Here is an 18,802-nt window from a genome sequence, read left to right as displayed (position 1 = left end):
CAGGGGGACGGCAGAAGCAACAGGGGGACGGCAGAAGCAACAGGGGGACGGCAGAAGCAACAGGGGGACGGCAGAAGCAACAGGGGGCGGCAGAAGCAACACGGGGGCGGCAGAAGCAACACGGGGGCGGCAGAAGCAACACGGGGGCGGCAGAAGCAACACGGGGGCGGCAGAAGCAACACGGGGGCGGCAGAAGCAACACGGGGGCGGCAGAAGCAACACGGGGGCGGCAGAAGCAACACGGGGGCGGCAGAAGCAACACGGGGGCGGCAGAAGCAACACGGGGGCGGCAGAAGCAACACGGGGGCGGCAGAAGCAACACGGGGGCGGCAGAAGCAACACGGGGGCGGCAGAAGCAACACAGGGGCGGCAGAAGCAACACGGGGGCGGCAGAAGCAACACGGGGGCGGCAGAAGCAACAGAGGGGCGGCAGAAGCAAAAGAGGGGCAGCAGAAGCAACACGGGGGCGGCAGAAGCAACAGAGGGGCGGCAGAAGCAACAGAGGGGCGGCAGAAGCAACAGAGGGGCGGCAGAAGCAACAGAGGGGCGGCAGAAGCAACAGAGGGGCGGCAGAAGCAACAGAGGGGCGGCAGAAGCAACAGAGGGGCGGCAGAAGCAACAGAGGGGCCGCAGAAGCAACAGAGGGGCCGCAGAAGCAACAGAGGGGCCGCAGAAGCAACAGAGGGGCCGCAGAAGCAACAGAGGGGCCGCAGAAGCAACAGAGGGGTGTGGATGTTGGGAAGCAACATGGCAGCCCAAGCTGGGGGATCAAACGAGCAAAAGACAGCAATGTGAAGATATTTGGGAGAACGGACAAGATTGAGAAGGCAATGCAAAGAAGTGGGGGAGAAGCACACAGACGAGAGAGAGAGGGAAACACGGAGCAGGGAGAAGGGGGGGCTTGAGAAGCACGTAAGAGATATTACAGGAAAACTCATTCACTCTGGTAGACTGCTCAAACACAAAAAAGTACCACCTGAAAACATGGGCAGTGGAAGGACATAATAAAGTGTCCATGCTCTAGCAGTGGGACAAACACAAAAAGAGGGAGGAAAGTCTGTACAGCTAACAGAAAAGAAGCAGGGAGCATGACAATTAAACCAACCAATGGAAAGCAATGACTAGGCTATAAGTCTTCTTGGGCAAGACCTATAAATAGCCTCCTACTCTTGATTCATAAAAAAGGAGACTTTACTTATTCTTTATCGTGGACTTTAAAGTAATATTAATTGCTCTAATTGAAGTACCAGATAGTACGTCATTTCATATCACTGTAAACAGCAGGTATTTGTAATGTCCAACACAATGGTGTTCAATCATTTCTGAGGATGTAAATCTAGGTGGCTCCTAATAGTAGGTAGATTTCTATTTAATTTTCAAAAGATAAACTACTAAGGGTGAGAATAAAAGATTGTTAAAAATATATATATATATATATTCTTTTTAACTAAGTGGCCTATTTGAAAGTTTGTACTTGCATTCCCCTCACGAAGTTAAAAGCAACAGAAAACTATGTGGAACCAAGAATGGTTATACAGTTGTAAGAATTTCAACCATTCTAGGCCTCAGAAGTGCTCTGGAAACACCTACATAATGAATATTTATTTCTGGGAAGGCCAGCCAGCAAACATCAGCTAGCCCTTCCACTTTAATAAAAATAAAAGAATTGTGCTTATGAGAGGAAATCCATCCCAGTGCAAATCATGGAGACAGTAAACCTCTATGCAACACAAAAGCTCAGGCCAAAAGACCCTTATAAGCATATAAGCAAAAAAGGAAAGGAAAGAATACTATCTAAACATTTTAACTTTTGCTGTGCAAGTGGAATCATACAGAACACCTAAGTTGATATTTGTATGTATTTTTATGTGGATATATGTGGATAAGTTTGCATCATGCGGTTAAAAATCACAATGAAAACAGGAAGTGCTCAGATGTAAAGGGATGGTAGTGAACCTAAATTATCTAGAATACAGGAGCTGCACAAAAGTAACTCGTAAGAATAAGTAATACAGCAAGCAGCCACTACAAATGCTCCGAAGAGTTCAATCAGCAGCATTATGGAGCTTCCCATAGGAAAACACTTTAAACAATCTGTCACAGTGTATGCTCAAATGGGTGTGCTATGGGAAAGCGGAGAAGCAACCATATTATGAGCAGCACAGTATGCTACAGAGGCCATCTTGGTGTGGTGTGGTTTAGTCAATAGGAATGGTCACTATATAGCCAGTCATAGTACATACTATGAGGAAGCACTCTGGAGTAACAGTTCAGCAACCATTACATCACTGGGCAACAAGTATTATGAGCATAGATGTAGCCAGAGTTTCTGGTTAAAGTCAATGTCCATACGATGTATGCTTGACTAAACGTGACAAATACTATTTGAAGAAGAGCTGCTACAATGATTGAACACATCTTCTCGAAACAAAAAAATAAGCTTTAGATGTATTGGTCATGTATATCAGCAACACTGCTGGATGTCACTGTGCACCTTAGTATATAGGGAATGTGCTTTAATCATACATACATACAAACAGTGCTGCACATTTAAAACTCTGCTTTGCTGCCCATGCCAAAAAAGTATATTGATGGTGCTTGAGGTGCCTAGGAGAAAGCAGATGCATCACTGTTCTAACTGCTTGTCACATTTCAGAAAACTTTCCAGTCTTTCGAAAAGGTAACAATGTTCCAACACAATAAACCGAGTAAACAGCACTGGTAGTGGAATGAAGCGAGAAGAACAGTTGGAGTTAGGGCAATTAACCAATAGGCGGACCGAGAAAAGACCAGAGAAACAAAGCTTAGCAATACTGAGAAAAGAAGACTACTCACAATCTACGGTAAAATAGGTATACAGTTTCAAAAGGATGCATTTTTTTTGCTTTAGGCATACGCTATCATATTAAAATAACAAACACATTTTCAAATTACGGATTGATGCAATAAAAAAAATAATAATAAACAGACCACATGTTTTTTCAAGATGTGCTTGGCACAGAATACCTTTCTCAACAACAAGGAGCTTCTTGAATCCTTATTTAGACCCACTTGAATTTACGTTTAACAGTTTTAAAGAATATGCATTGCTGAGCAGCCTCACTGCATGATTAAATAAAGAACATCTTTTGGTTCAAAAGCCAGAATACAACTTACTTTGTAATGCGATCAATATTTGCAATTTGTTTTTGGTTACGGATCACTTCAATAGCTGTCCACAGGTACTGGATAATTTTGGTATCTGCCAATCGTCTTTTTGTTAAACGAGCCATGGCTCTCTTCTTTTCTTTAGCTGAAGAACAAAAATCCAATTGAAAGAGTAAATGAGGTGATTAATAGAGAAATAACATGTTTCAATGTATCCGGTGAAGGAAAATGAATGAATATTTCTTGCTTGCTTCGGGTCAAAAGAGGTGCATATATTTCAATGATGAAAACTAGTCATTTTTGTCTGTGTTCCCTCTTATATGTTGTTCATAACAGTAACAACTCAGACACACAACCTAGAATAAACAAATGGGTTTGCTTTAGCTGGTTAAAATTTTCAAAGCATACTACAGTTATGGTTCTTATAAATATTTTCATAACATAGGGGTTGCTTCTTGAGAATAGGTTCTGCGACTAGGTGTAGTATGAGTAATATAGGTGTTGATTTCATTCTCTCAGCTGCATATTGTGAGAAAAGTTCATATAACTATCCAACTTACTGAGTGCTATTCAATATTTGCATGCATTTGGTAGACTGCTTACAATAGTAGTGTTCAAACTTTGAAAGCCACCAGCTTGTTGAATTGTTAGAAACAGTTGAGACTGTTGCACAACCACATTGGTCTAGTTGAGTCACATTTCTTTAATTTAGTGTGAATCACACTATTTCCTTAAATTGTCCTGATGACCACAGAGTGTTTTGAACTGGACCCTCGACTTAATGGACAACTAGTGAACTTGATATAAGAGGTGGTTACATAGTTCCTGGTTTCAAATGCTACTATACCAGATTTATTTTGAGGTCTTGGAATATTTGTTGAAGTTTTGTTTGGGAACCACCATTACAGGAACTGCAAATTGTGCAATTAAATATAATGACTGTTTTACCACTGAGTGTTGAGGTGTTGTCAGGAGACATTTGCACAAAATCTGATAATCACAAGAATGCATTAGTTTGGTAATGTGTGGATCGGTTGAGAGGTGTTGGTGAAATACCAAACCTAAGTTTTTAAATTCTTGTACAAGACTAGGTGTAGACAAGCCATTATGTGATTCTCAATTCAGGGCAAACATCTACTCAATACTTAGCTCTCTTACCTAAACACATTCAAAAGGACCCCACAGTTATAGACTTGCCACAAATAGTAATCTAAAAGACACATCCACTGCATGATAAACTGATTTTAGCAAAAGTAAATTCTAGCTCCAATTCAGAAGAAACATCATGAAATATAGCATGCAAATAAGCACTGCCTTGCTTTAAACAATTTCCAAAAGTAAACTGCTCATCTTTTGCCTGTTGTTAAGTGTACTCATGCTTAGGCAAAGTGAGTCTCTCTCGTCAGTTATATACTTTAGATGTGTATTAGTTTCTGGGCATTTTTTGGTATTAATATGTTGATTTATCACATTTATGTGTAGGTATGGATTCCGGCAATTTACCATTTCTAGTTTCTCTGCAAAGAGTATATGCACTAAGGTGACTATGGGTGTACAACATCCCCTATGTAGGACTTGTCATTTTCCTTAGATTTAGCTGTTCAATCATGTGTTTTTTAGCATTGGGGGGGAAGGGGGGGGTTAAAAACAAAAACATATTGTCTATTTCTTTTACTAAATGCTGATTCAAGCACTAGTTTACACTGAAAGGTCTTTCCTGTATTATAAATAGACGGTGTATAGTGGTTAAACAATTTGGGCTTTTTTACACTATTTAAACAGGTGTATTAGATAACATCCTGGCTATCAACAGACCAGTTCTGAAAAGGAATCTGTAAAATCACAATGAATGGTGTATTAAACTTGTACAACTTGCATAAAGAATACCACATAACAAAAGCAATTCTAGTAAGTTATTGTAATGAGTTTGTATGAGGATCAATAAAAGGGAGGCCAATTGAAGAAAAGAAAACAAAACAGATGTACGAGATAAACACAGTGAATAAATAATTACAAAGAATGTGCAACAAAGAGATGACAGTGGTAGAAATTAAAAAATAGGACAAATCCGTTTTTCCACAGATTAATTCTGCGAATTATATAAAATTGCACAGTAAATGAATAAAATTGTATTTTTGGTCAACTCAGTCTATATGCTATATTGATTCTAATGCATGTTTTGGTCAACTATTTGCTTTATAAGATGCATTCATCAGTAAATAGAGGAGAGATAAAGTTATAACAATGTAATCCCACATAAAATGAAAAGGTTTCATTATGGAGTTCTATTTTGTCAAATAGAGGAATCTAAAATCATACTTCTTAGAGATGACATAAAGAATGATAGTTACATTACCTACAATACACATAGTGGGTAGGGCAAGTCCCAAGTATTGAAACGAAATTAAGTTCTGAATGTTTTATTTCATCAAAATTATTACAAAAGTCTCAAAAACGGCAGTAACACAAGAAGCATATTCATTGAAATGGCTCACAGGTGGACCAGTTTAGACCTATAAGGGATAAACTAGAAGACTTTGAGCTATGTATCTAATCTTTAATATCTATATGTCTTTTCTAATTTTCCTATGGCAGGTTTGAACAAAGCATATTTAAAATGCGAATGTCTATGCAGGGCACCCTATAGGGCGCATACAAAAAAGAAAATACAAAAAAAAAAAACATTTCTTCAGGAAGAGTAAAAATCCAGAAAGTTAATCTTTCATGAATTAAAATCTGAACATAGTAGTTACGTTTTGCACCAAGCTCTTAGCTTTCAGCAAAAGATTTTCAGGCCTCACTATCAACAATCCATGTTAAATGATCAGCGAACAAGCTCTCTGCTTTTCTCATGCAGAGTGATTGTAAAAATAGTTATTTGGAAACCATAAAGTTATTGAGTCTGTCCCTTTGCCGTGTTGTCGAACTGTTACATTTTAACATATGTTGGCATGATACAAACAGAATTTGGTACAACCCTTTATTCAAAATGCTTTATAAATCGATTCTTTAGTTCTTCTGGAACACCAAAGTATCTACTTTATCAGCCACTTATTGCTAAGCAAAATACTTTGCAGTGGTTTGAGCAAGAAATTTCACAGCCCTCTATCATAATTGTGAAATTTTCTAGTAATCATAACCAACAAAATGTGTTTTTAATAATTTTCTACAGGTAACTTTGCCCACTAGTAAAATGTTGGTCTTTGTCAAACTCAAACAAAAAGAATCACATTAAAGCACTGCACTTCAGTGAATTATCTCTCCTCTCAATTCAAACTTCTTTGTAGACTGAGAAACAGATAAAAGTAAACACTTCACAAAACTTGGGCCAGCACTACATCTTCCTTTTCAATGGCAGAATATACTTTAAAGAATTCACAGATCTTTGTGGAAATTATTCAAACGAAACATAACAAAAATTACTTCTTTTGCTGGACATGTGGTTAACAGATGCTGGTTTATTTACAAACGATTTTTTATTGTTCCAAAGCTGGAGACTGGTGGCATGAAATGAAAAAAAATGGAATTGAGTTTTATGAGACAAAAAAACTTTAATCCAACCTTGTTCATCCTAAAACATTTGATCCATCTAAAAATAAAGGATAACTATACCAATCTGTGAATCTCCAAATGTTTCATAAAAGCCAAAAGAATAATTGTAATAAACTGAAAAAGAGGAGATAAACTGAAGGCCAAACAACAAGGTTTCTCAAGCTTCCTTCGAGAACCTTACTTTCAAACATTACAAAAAAGAAAATACATTAAACCATCTTGAACTATTTGGATAAGTGACCTGATAACTTTAATGGTAGTTATGTATTAAATAATACCAATTTCCTTTTCCCTCTCCTGTTTATTATACTCCTCAACCCCTTCTCTAATTATATCAGGTTGCTTCATATAGCTATCTTGGTACCTGGTTTGATGAACATGGCAGTAAATGGTTTTACCGTTCAATGGTAAAAAACAAATCTGTAGCATTAATTAGTGCTCCAGAAAACTGTGAAAACAACTTGTCAGTCCATCTAATAAACCAGTCAATCTGTTATTAAAGCAATATTTTAACCTGTTTTTTATACAGTTTGAAAGCCTTCCTGGATAGTTAAAACTTGAGGCTCAACCTCGCCCACTGTAATCTGTGTAGATCCCATCTTCAGTTTTCCATCAATCACAGTGCAGGCCCATATCTGCTTAGAGTTTAGCCTTCTGAAGCAACCTTTGCTTGGTTGAGGCAATTTCCTTCATTTATGTCAAAGAGATTTGAATGGCTCAACCAGCAAGTTGATTATACTGATCTGCGAGAAAATTATCCCTCCTGGGAGAGGTCTATGAACCCTGCATTATTTTCTAGAATCTTCAAGCTTTGAAGTGGAAATCTGAAATTAACAGTCATTCTGATTCATATTCTAAATTGTTAAAAACAACAATAAAATAGTTTCACATGGCTATAAGACATCTGTTGATTAAACAACATAGCGACCAGACAGTAGACTATTATGCAAAAGGACAACTGCAAGGGTATTTGAATAAAGTAATTTCCATGAAAACTCAGCTTAGATTCATTCCCATCAAATTTTGCTGTTCTGTAGCTTGCAGACTGTGAGACACACTAGGGAGGAGTCTTGAGAGTGCATCCTATACTCCAGTCCAATTTTCCTAAAAGAAAGGAGGTGGTGGGTGTTGCACACATTTAGAGTAACAGGAATGCATTCTAATTAACAGGTTGCCTACTGCTGCTCTAGTGGTGTGAACTTGAAATTGATGAGAAAGTTATTTAAGTTTCTTGATGCAGTATGTTACTGCCTAAAGGATTAACTGCATCTGAGTAGTGACCATGATTACACAATAATTTGAGCCCTATATCTAGTTGTAGACTTTTTTTAATGTATTAATGCCTTTTATACATGCAGGCTTTAACATCAGGGTGGTCTGTCGCCAGGAGCCAGACGCCTCTGCACGGTGTGTTTATCAGAGTTTTGATGCTGTTTTTATTATTTATATTATGTATTACAGGATGTGTATTCTTTTTAAAGTAATCGATAATACATTCTTTCCAATTCCTTTTCTAAACTCTTCAATGTAAATGTTAGCAGTTGTACTTTATTTCAAAATTGTTCAGGACAATGAACCATACTGCAAAATTCAATAAAATGTGTTTTAAAAGAGGTAGACTTGCTCTCCTTCAACACTGTAATGGTGTTTATCGCTTAGATGGTGAGGCATACTGAACAAATGTACGAAATATGTTAGGAATAACCTACTTATGTTTGCCAAAAAAGTTCTGATGGAAGGGACAAACTCCCAGGAATCCCTGCCTCATATGGCGGTGGATGTTGCGCGAGCATCTCAACAGTTCCAATTAACTTTTAGCCTTGATTTTTGTATTAGATGCATCATCTGCATGGTCGCTTCAACTACTTGAGTGATGTTGAAGCCAAACAAAGGCCTGTGAACAACTGGCAAGAGCCCCATTTCTTCCTGCCAGAGGGTCTGAACTATCTTGCTGCCATGGAACTTAAAATGACTGTGCCCAGTGTGCCTAGTTGGTGCTGTTATGGTCAAAAAGTGTAAGGGTTATAAGACCTGTTGCAGAACAAGCAGGAAAGCCACTACATTTATCCAGTCCTCCATGGTCGGTCCATTACCTTCTTGAACCCCAGTAAAAAAATTTTTAAAAAAAGTAACTGTCATTTTGTAGGGGTGCATGCTTTGTGCGCATGCCTACAAAATGACATGGCCATTTAAAAAAAATAATCTTTAGCATTATGGGATACCAAGCAGCATAGCTAAAAAACACTGACAAAGCCAACAGGACCTAAAGGTGAGATCTATTGACTTTACCAATGCTTGATGTTCTTTTTAGTGGAAATGCATTAAGTGCGACACATATGCCCTGTTGAAGCTCACTGCACCACTGGACTTAAGCGTCTACTCCCTGATGAAGCTGACCATGCCAAAAGTGGACTGTAGTTGCTTGTTTTCCTGTCAAGAAGGGACCCAGGCAAACCAAGTTGGACTATTCCTATCCGAGCATCAACAAGTTTGATTACCATTTGACTAATCTGAGGCTCCTTCGCTTTAATGCGACTCTCCCTAAGACGCATTACGGGAGGAAGAAGCAGCATGCCTGTGCCCCAGTAAGGAGCCCGACACTGTCTGAATTTTTTCTTAGCAAGAGAAAACAACCATCATTTTCAGTTTTTGTGCTTTCTATCTACTTATATTTTGTGACTGAAACCAGTGTGCTATCCATGGGAGATCTAAAAAGCTACAGAGTGCAGAACAGTAAATACCACCCATGACTGTTTGAATTTGTGTCCTAGTTTCCCCGATACTGTGCTTAGGGCAGCAGGGGCAAGACCAACTCCCCCACCACCACGTTTTTTTTTATTTTTAAAGTTAAGAAGGCAAAGTACGCCCTCCGAGGCTAAACAGGGTGTGTTTAAAAGATTGCTTCAACTGCTTTATGGCTTAAATTGTGTTTATAAAGTGTATTTAGCACATGTTTATGGGTAGAAAAAAGTAATTTGTTTCAGTGTACAAAAAACAGTATATTAAGTGAGCTAGATATGGGCCTTACCTATAGGGGTGGGTTTAAAACCTGGACCTGCAAAGCATGAATTGAGTTTGTGTCTCCAAGGAGACTCTGGTCTTCAGGAGCAGCTGCCCTGCCCCTCCATATATGTGTCCTATTGGTTGTTACATCTGTGCACTGATTGGTTCCCATATCTGGGGTTCCTAATGAATTTACGGCTTAGGATTAGAGTTCTGATTGGTTCCTGTGGCTAGGTTTTCTATTGGACTTAGGGTTCTGATTGGTTTGAGATTCTGATTGGTTCCTGTGGCTAGATTTTCTATTGGACTCGGGGCTTAGGTTTATGGTTCTGATTGGTTTGGGATTCAGAATGGATCATGAGGCAAGGTTTCTATTGGACTTAGGGCTTAGGGTTAGGGTTCCTACTAGCTGATAGGACTAGGGCTGTGATTAGTTGCAAGGACCTGGTCTCCTATTGGTCCTAGGGCTTGTTTTTTGATTGGTTATGGCCAGGCTCCCCACTGGCCAAAGACATCACCTGATCACTAGGGTTATTTAAGCTTAGGGCTCAGGAAGTCTCAGTATGACTCCCCATAGCCCCTTTCTGTCGCAACCAATCCTATACTCATCTTTTCAGCCATAAAATCCTCCTCCTTTTTATTTTAAAAAAATAAATAAATAAATAAATCTTTCATTCCCCTCTACTACACATATTACCCTTTCAATGATAAAATCTAACAAAAACACTCAACTCTTGTCAATCGGCCTCTCACACACCACATACACTCTTTTTCTAAACCACATCACTACCCTCTTCACCTTTCAGCTTCCACTAACCTACAAAACTTTACAATTACTGATCAGAAAACGAATACATCATCGTTGCATGGTGCAAGAGATGAAAAATCGTTCCACCGATGAGGGGATGCTTAAAGCTGAGGTACCAGGTCCAGTCCAAATCTGGTTAGCAAAAAAAAAAAAAATAAATAAAAAGCATGATGAAGTAGGGCTCAATATGTTGGTGGTTTTTTTTTAAAACAGATACTCTGCCCTGAAATCTTTTGTAGAGCATCTGTTTCCCTGGATTACAGTCTGGATGTGCAAAAAGTCCCCCCCCGCCACCCGATCATGTAACTCTTTTTTTAATATACTTAAACCAGGGGATGCATGCAACATGATGTAAAGATAAACAAACTTTTACAATCTCCCTGTTCAGTCAAGCTCCCTTGGCCCTCAGATCGATCCAGCATAAAAGAGGACGGAGGTCGATGTTGTCACTACCATGGTTAGACCACCCCCCACTCACCTCCTCCTGCACTATATAGGTAGGAATACATTGCAGGACACAAAGCAACCGCCTAAGGAACTTGTTTTCCACCACCTGTAAAGCATCATTTTCACTTCCATACGTCATTTTTTATACCGTTTTGGCTCAATAAACTTGAAGCAAGGCACTAATAGGTCTCCTCCCAAACCTCGATGCAAAATTCAAGAGTGCCACATTAGACCTACTGGCTGCAGACAACTTATCTGAGAGCAGATTCTTCCAGCATAAACTAGCATCAAAAAGAGTTCCCAAATATGGAAAAGCTTTGGCCTGCGTAAAGGCACAAGGCCAATTTTAAAAGATAAGGTTTATGTACATCTAGGGCCAATCACCATAGCATGTAACTTATTGATATTAGTGCTTATGTTCACCTCCTTCATAAACTCCACAAAAGTGTTAATAAGCGATTATAGCTCCTTAGCTGTTTTAGCCATAAATACGGAATTGTCCGCATACAGCAGTACAGACAGGGGGCGGCCCTTGACCTGAGGGCAATCTATTCACTCATACACTAAAACCAGCTCAAGTCCAATTATTTATAATATAAATAAAAAGGGAGCCAAAATGCAACCTTGTCAGACCCCTCACCACATTTTAAGGCTCTTTGTGCAGATGGTGCCAGAAGAAAATCTAACCGCTGCCTCAGTACTTCAATAAAGATCTCTCAGAAAAAGGACTATATTCCTATTGACCCCCATCTCTAAGATAACTCTCCACAATTTATTACAGTTAACCCGGTCAAAGGCTGAGGTTATATCCATAAAGGCTTATTGGACAAGCTCCTTTGTGGGCCACTGATTAATTGTAGATCTTCCTGGGCGGAACCCATACTGCAGCTATGACAGAATATTCAACTCTTTGGACCAGTGGATGAGTCTGTCCAAGAGAGCGTCCCATAACCCCTTAACAATAGAGTCAAGTAAAGAGATTGGTACATAACAAAAGGAACTGTGTCTATCCTCTTTTTTAAAGACCGGGGGTTATAGCAGCAAACCAAAATTGCCTTCTGAATTCAGAACATTGGTCAAGATCCCCAGGTGTTTACATAACTCAAATACAAATCGGGTAGGATTACATCAGGGCCTGGTGCTTTACTTCTTGACAACCCTGTGAGATTCTTCTTAACAACATCGTGGGTAAAGAAAACACAGGTGGGAAGCCCCTTAAAACAACAGGGTAGCCTCAGTGCTCACTATTTCCAGTCCCCCATTATAAACTTCACTAAAATGGGAGATCCACTCATCTTCCTCGATCTTCCTTCTTCCTCGTTACTATAGCAAGGGTATCCGCTTGCGCAAAAAAATGGGTGAATGATGGTCCCTCAAATCTTAGCACTATTCCTCAGGCATCCTGGATCAAGAAGATTCTCCTAAATGTCGTTCCTAATCTAATTTTTCCATGGGAGACCCCACCTTTATACTTCCAGCAACAAAGGGATACCCAAATATCATCTCTTACGGTAGCTTGAAGCGTGCACTTGAGTTCACTGAGCCCAGCGGAACCATCCCTTATCAAACCAAGTCATACCTGTATTAGTGCTAATGTCCCTAGGACGAGTTAGAGATATAGTAAGAGCACATGCTATTTGGGGAAAAGTGGCTAGAATGGAGTTTGGGCTTGCAGTCCCGGTAGAACATGTAGCAAGCTCTTACGGGCATTTAGTAAGAAGGGCTGTGTGGAGATAATCTGGGGGAACCTGTGCCCATTGTATCCTTTTACCCTGGTTAACAGGTTTGAGAGATCCACTATGCCCTCCTCTCCTCGATTTATTCAACCTATGCCAATCAGACAAGATACAATCCAGGTTGTGGTCACTATGAGGGCTTGCTCAATAGAAACCACCAAAACCTGAGAGAAAATAAATGTTGAAACAAAATAAAAACAATGAAGGAGGGACATCCCTTATCTGTGAAGGTCGGGCCAACTCGACCCCAATAAACTACACAATTTTATCCAGGGAGAACACCAATCACGATTACTAAGTAGCCTATTCAACAGGTAACCCTGGGGGCTATGCAAGCCATTAATCGAAAAGGAATAGCGAGGGTTGTGGGGCAAAAGCGGGGATCCTCACTCAGAAGACAATTAAAATCACCACCTAAAATAGCGGCCAAACTCTCCCTATTAACGTTCTCCAAGGACCCAAAGAAAGAGTCCAAAACAAATATATTACAGGGCTCGAAAAATCCACTCGACCACTCGCATTGGCAAGTTTTATTTGATCAGGTCGAGCTATGTTTAATACTTACTCATCCCTTCTGTCGAGTTGACTTGAAGATGCCTTTTAATCTTGTTCTTATGTCACATATAGACTGTGTTCACGACAAAGGTCAAAAGTCAGTTTTTCTTACAATTAATTTTCCTTCTGACTGCAGAGTTCCAGGACTTTGTAAGGTGAACCGTGTGACCTGCTGCTTAGAATGTAAAATAAAAGTATATAGGGCGTTAAGCTTTTCCTAACACACAACATTTAACGACTAAGGGCCATATGTACCAACGCATTTTCCCACAGACACAGAATGGGTAAAACCCTTTGATACATATGGCCCTAAGTCAACTGTGCAAACAAACAAGTTACTTACCTTCGGTAACGCCTTTTCCTGTGGATTCCTCACCTTATGAATTCTCCCAATGCGCCAAAATTTGAAGTGTCCGACTCCCATGCGACTCTGTCTGACGTCTTCGTGGCAATAAGTGGTGCTCGTTGGCGTACTGACATCAGTTTTCACCATTTTTTAAGTGCCTTTGAGGCGAACAGGTGATTACCGGCATCACATACTCAACATAAATACATCAATCAAATACAACACATAATATTTATTCAAATATAAACAGTAAAAACAAATATATAATCATATATATATATATATAATAATAATAAATATATATATATATACATATTCACCCAAAGAAAAACTTGGTATGACCAGACAGGCAACGGGGAGGCGAGTGGGACCGTGAGGAATCCAGAGGTAACTAGTGTATCCACCAGAAAAAGCGCTACCGAAGGTAAGTAACTTGTTCTTCTGATGGATACAACTACCTGTGGATTCCTCACCTTATGAATAGGGCCCCAAAGCAGTACCGCACTCGGAGGTGGGTGCCTGAGTGGTCACACCGAGAAATCTTGCAGCACAGACCGTGCAAAATGGCCATCCCTCCTAACCTACGCGTCCAAGCAATAATGCTTAGCGAAAGTATGGAGGGAAGCCCAAGTCGCGGCCTTAAAAATGTCAGCCATTGGAACGACCATAGCCAAGGCTGAAGTGGCAGACTTAGCCCTGGTGGAATGTGCCCTGATTCCAACAGGAGGATCCTTCTTTGCCAAAGAATAACATACTTTAATACAAAGAATGACCCACCTGGACAGCGTTCTTTTATGGACGGCCTTGCCTTTCCTCTTCCCCACATAGCCAATGAAGAGTTGGTCGTCCACTCGAAATTCACTGGTCCTTTCAATATAAAAGCTTAAAGCCCTCCTTGGGTCAAGCCGATACAATTTCTCTTCCTCTTTCGATGGATGGGGAGGAGGGTAAAAGGACGAGAGTGTGATGGATTTCCCCATATGAAAGGGAGTAACTACCTTTGGTAGGAAAGCCGCCCTGGTTCTCAGCACCACCTTGCCTGCATGAAAAGATGTGAAAGGGGGTTTAACAGTAAGAGCCTGAAGCTCACTCACATGCCTAGCAGACGTGAGGGCTGTGAGGAAAACGGTCTTCAACACCTTAAAACCTTAAAGGGCAAGAATGTAAAGGTTCAAATGGAGAACCCATCAGAAAAGTGAGAACCAAATTCAATTCCCACAGAGGCATAACAAAGGGAGTGGGAGGAAACCTATTAGTTAGACCTTTTAAGAACCTTACAACTATAGGGGACTTAAACAAGGAAGGTTGGTCAGGAAGGCAAAGAAAGGCGGCCAGTGCCAATAAATAGCCCTTGACAGTCGCAACTGCACAACCCTTCTGCGCCATGGACAATGCAAACAATAAAACATCCGACAAATGGGCTCGTAAGGGATCAATTTGCTTCTCTCCACACCAATCAACAAATTTTGCCCATCTGCCAGCATAGATAGATTTGGTGGAGTGTCGCCTGGCCGATAAAATAACATCCACCACTTCTGGCGAGAGAGAAAAGGAACTCAGATTGCCCCGTTCAATCTCCAGGCATGAAGGTGCAGGCTCTGGAGATGGAGGTGTAGAACCTGCCCCTGCGACAGGAGGTCTGACCTGTGAGGGAGACGGAGCGGAGGGCACAGTGAGAGTTGGAGAAGGTCTGTGTACCACACCCTTCTTGGCCAATCCAGAGCTATTAAGATGACTTGGGCCCGGTCTTGGCGAATCTTACTCAGAACCCGAGGATTCAAGGAATAGGAGGAAACGCGTAAAGCAACTGGCCGTTCCAGGACCTCTGAAACGCGTCCCCCCAACACTACTTGCACCGGATACTGGAGGCTGCAGAACGACAGGCAGTGCGCGTTCTCCAGAGTGGCAAACCGGTCCACCTGAGGAAACCCCCACATCTGGAAGATGTAACGGATCAGGGCTGGATGGAGCCGCCACTCGTGATCGGCCGAGAAACGCCGACTGAGACTGTGCGCAAGCATGTTCAGAACTCCGGCCAGATTGTTTGCTACTAAGCAAATCCAATGGTCCTGAGCCCAGGACCAGAGCTGCAGCGCCTCTCTGCAGAGAAGGTACGAGCCTACTCCTCCCTGCTTGTTTATATACCACATCACAGTAGTGTTGTCTGTCAGGACTTGGACCGACTGACCGCAAATGGAAGGGAGGAAGGCCTTTAGAGCCAGACGTATCGCCCGTAATTCCAACAGATTGATATGAAACATCCGTTCCACTGGAGACCAACGACCTTTGACCTCCATGTCCCCCAGATGAGCTTCCCACCCCAGAGTGGAGGCATCCATTATAACCGTGGTCACTGGAGGCGGTAATGAAAACGGCCTTCCTTGGGAAAGGTTGCCGTCCACAACCCACCATTGCAGGTCTGCTGCAGTGTCTCTGGAGATCGTTATCGACTCCTCGAGATCCCCTTAGTGCTGAAACCACTGTCTGCGGAGGCACCACTGAAGAGCCCTTATATGCCAGCATGCACGAGTGACCAACAGAATGCAAAACGCGAACAGACTGAGCAGACGTAGGACCTTGAGGACTGGAACAACTGCTCCATTTCGAAACATTGGAATCAATGCCTGAATGTTCTGAATCCGCTGAGGCGGAGGAAAGGCCCGATCCAACATTGTGTCAAGTACTGCCCCTATGAACAGGAGGCGCTGAGAGGGCTCCAGGTGAGATTTGAGTATGTTTATCAAAAAGCCCAGATCGAACAACAACAACTGGTTTGCATCCGCAGGTGATGCAACACGAGCTCTGGAAACTCAGCTTTGATCAACCAATCGTCCAGGTAAGGAAATACCGCTATTCCCTTCCTCCTGAGACTTGCTGCAACCACCGCCATCACCTTCGTGAAGACTTGAGGTGTGGAAGTAAGGCCAAATGGAAGGACCGCAAACTGGAAGTGTTGCAACCCCACCACAAACCGGAGATACTTCCTGTGTGGCTTGAGAATAGGAATATGAAAGTAAGCATCCTGCAAGTCAACCGACACCATCCAATCCTCTTTGTTCAACGCCTGAAGCACCTGCGCTAGGATCAGCATTTTGAATTTCTCCTGTTTGAGGAACTAATTCAAAACCATCAGGTCCAGGATGGCCCTCAAACGACCATCCTTCTTGGGGATCAGGAAATATCTTGAAAAACAACCCTGACCACTTTCCTGCTCTGGAACCAACTCCACTGCACCTTTTGATAACAGGACTAGAACTTCCTGCTGTAACAACAGGAGATAATCTTCAAAAGGATGGTTCGGGAGGGGGGGGAGGGGGGAAACTCCTGAAAAGGAAGGGCATAACCTTTCCCCACAATATTGAGGACCCAGGAGTCCGATGTGATTAACTCCCACCTGTGGAGAAAATGAAATAACCTTCCTCCTACAGGAGAAACATGAGACGTAATGGGCGGGGAACTAACGCAGCTTTCCTTGCTGCACCCCCCCGGAGGAAGAGGCAGGGTGCTGCTGGGTGGCCCCTCTTGTTCTAACTCTACCCCGCCCTCTACAGGATCTATAGGGCAGACTTGAAGGCTGCTGGCCTGCTGGTTGGGGTATCCCATAAAAGGAAGCTCCTCATCCGAACCCCCTAAACCTCCTAAAGGACCTGAATGGAGTGGCAGTGGAAGCCTGCAGGCCCAAGGACTTGGCAGTAGCCCTCCTCTCTTTAAAGCGCTCTAATGCAGAGTCAGCTTTAGCCCCAAACAATTTGCCCCCATCAAAGGGCAGGTCCAAGAGGGTGGCCTTGACATCCGTCGAGAACCCAGAAGACCTCAACCACGCATGTCTTCTGGTGACAATGGAAGTGCTCATCGCTCTGGCAACAGAGTCTGTAGTGTCCAGACCAGACTGAATAACTTGTGTAGCAGCACCCTGAGCATTCGACAGGAGACCCTGCATCTCCAAAGGGAGATCAGGTAGCAAAACATTGGCCGCGTCCATCAGAGCATGTATGTATCTGCCCAAAACACAAGTCGCATTGGCAGATTTGAGGGCCATGCTACATGAAGAAAAGGTATTTTTGGCAGACTGCTCCATCCTCTTGGATTCCCTGTCTGAAGGCGTGCAAGGGAAGGAACCCGAAGTCGAATGAGAATCATGAAGCCTGTACCACCAAACTCTCTGGATTCGGATGTTTCGACAGGAAACCCGGGTCCCCCAGAGTCATTCTTTACCTCCTTGCAACCGATCTGTTAACAGCAGGCGAAGTCACAGGCTTCTTCCAGACTTCCAGAAGAATAGGTTACTTACCTTCGGTAACGCTTTTTCTGGTGGATACAGTTACTACCTGTGGATTCCTCACCAAAATAATTCTCCCCTCGCGCCAGCCTCGACGGAAATTTCTTCTAGCTCTGCACGCCGACGATGACGTCACAATCGCCCAACTCCACGCGACGCCACATGACGTCATCCAGGCAATAAGAAGCCCTCGTCGACGTGCAGACGTCAGTTATCACCATTTTTTTACGTGCCATAAAGGCGAACAGGTTAAACCTAAAGAGTACACATTCATCCAGAATAGATGAAAATAAAAACATTTAATATAAAATTCAATAAAAACCACAGTTACGAATGCTCAATCCGAGACAGAAATAAATATATATCTATATGTACAATTCCAGTCCATAATGACCTTTTCACTATTTTAACTTGCAAAGGAAAAGTATATACAATGAAAACAACCATAAGCATGTGAAAGCTATATACATATATATACAAGTCCAAGGATGCGCACCCAAAGAGATCTTGGCCTGACCAGTCAGGCAACGGGGAGGTGGGTGGGACCGTGAGGAATCCACAGGTAGTAACTGTATCCACCAGAAAAAGCGTTACCGAAGGTAAGTAACTTATTCTTCTGATGGATACACCTACCTGTGGATTCCTCACCAAAAGAATTGAGTCCCCAAGCAGTATAACCTCCGGTGGTGGGTGCCCGAATGGTCAAACCAAGAAATCTTGCAGCACCGAGCGAGCAAAATGGCCATCCCTCCTGACCTCAGAGTCCAAACAGTAATGCTTGGCAAAAGTATGGAGGGATGCCCAGGTCGCTGCCCTGCAGATGTCAGCCACAGGAACACCTCTAGCCAAAGCGGATGAAGCTGCCTTGGCCCTGGTGGAATGGGCACGAAGCCCCACAGGTGGGTCTCTCTTCGCCAAAGAATAGCAAA

General features: G+C 42.1%; 1 protein-coding gene across 2 annotated transcripts in view; it reads right to left on the bottom strand.

Moving 5' to 3' along the window:
• The window catches only part of ZMYND11 (zinc finger MYND-type containing 11), a 572,905-nt gene that overhangs the window by 521,905 nt on the left and 32,198 nt on the right, over nt 1-18,802 (bottom strand). For both annotated transcript variants that reach the window (XM_069211170.1, XM_069211171.1), the window contains exon 2: nt 3,157-3,292. In XM_069211170.1, the coding sequence (XP_069067271.1) occupies nt 3,157-3,272 (116 nt within the window). In that variant the 5' untranslated portion in view covers nt 3,273-3,292. The remainder of the gene's footprint in view (nt 1-3,156; nt 3,293-18,802) is intronic.

Source organism: Pleurodeles waltl, chromosome 10 (assembly GCF_031143425.1).
Source record: "Pleurodeles waltl isolate 20211129_DDA chromosome 10, aPleWal1.hap1.20221129, whole genome shotgun sequence".
Classification (NCBI taxonomy): Eukaryota; Metazoa; Chordata; class Amphibia; order Caudata; family Salamandridae; genus Pleurodeles; species Pleurodeles waltl.
This window is presented reverse-complemented; position numbering and strand designations above follow the sequence as displayed.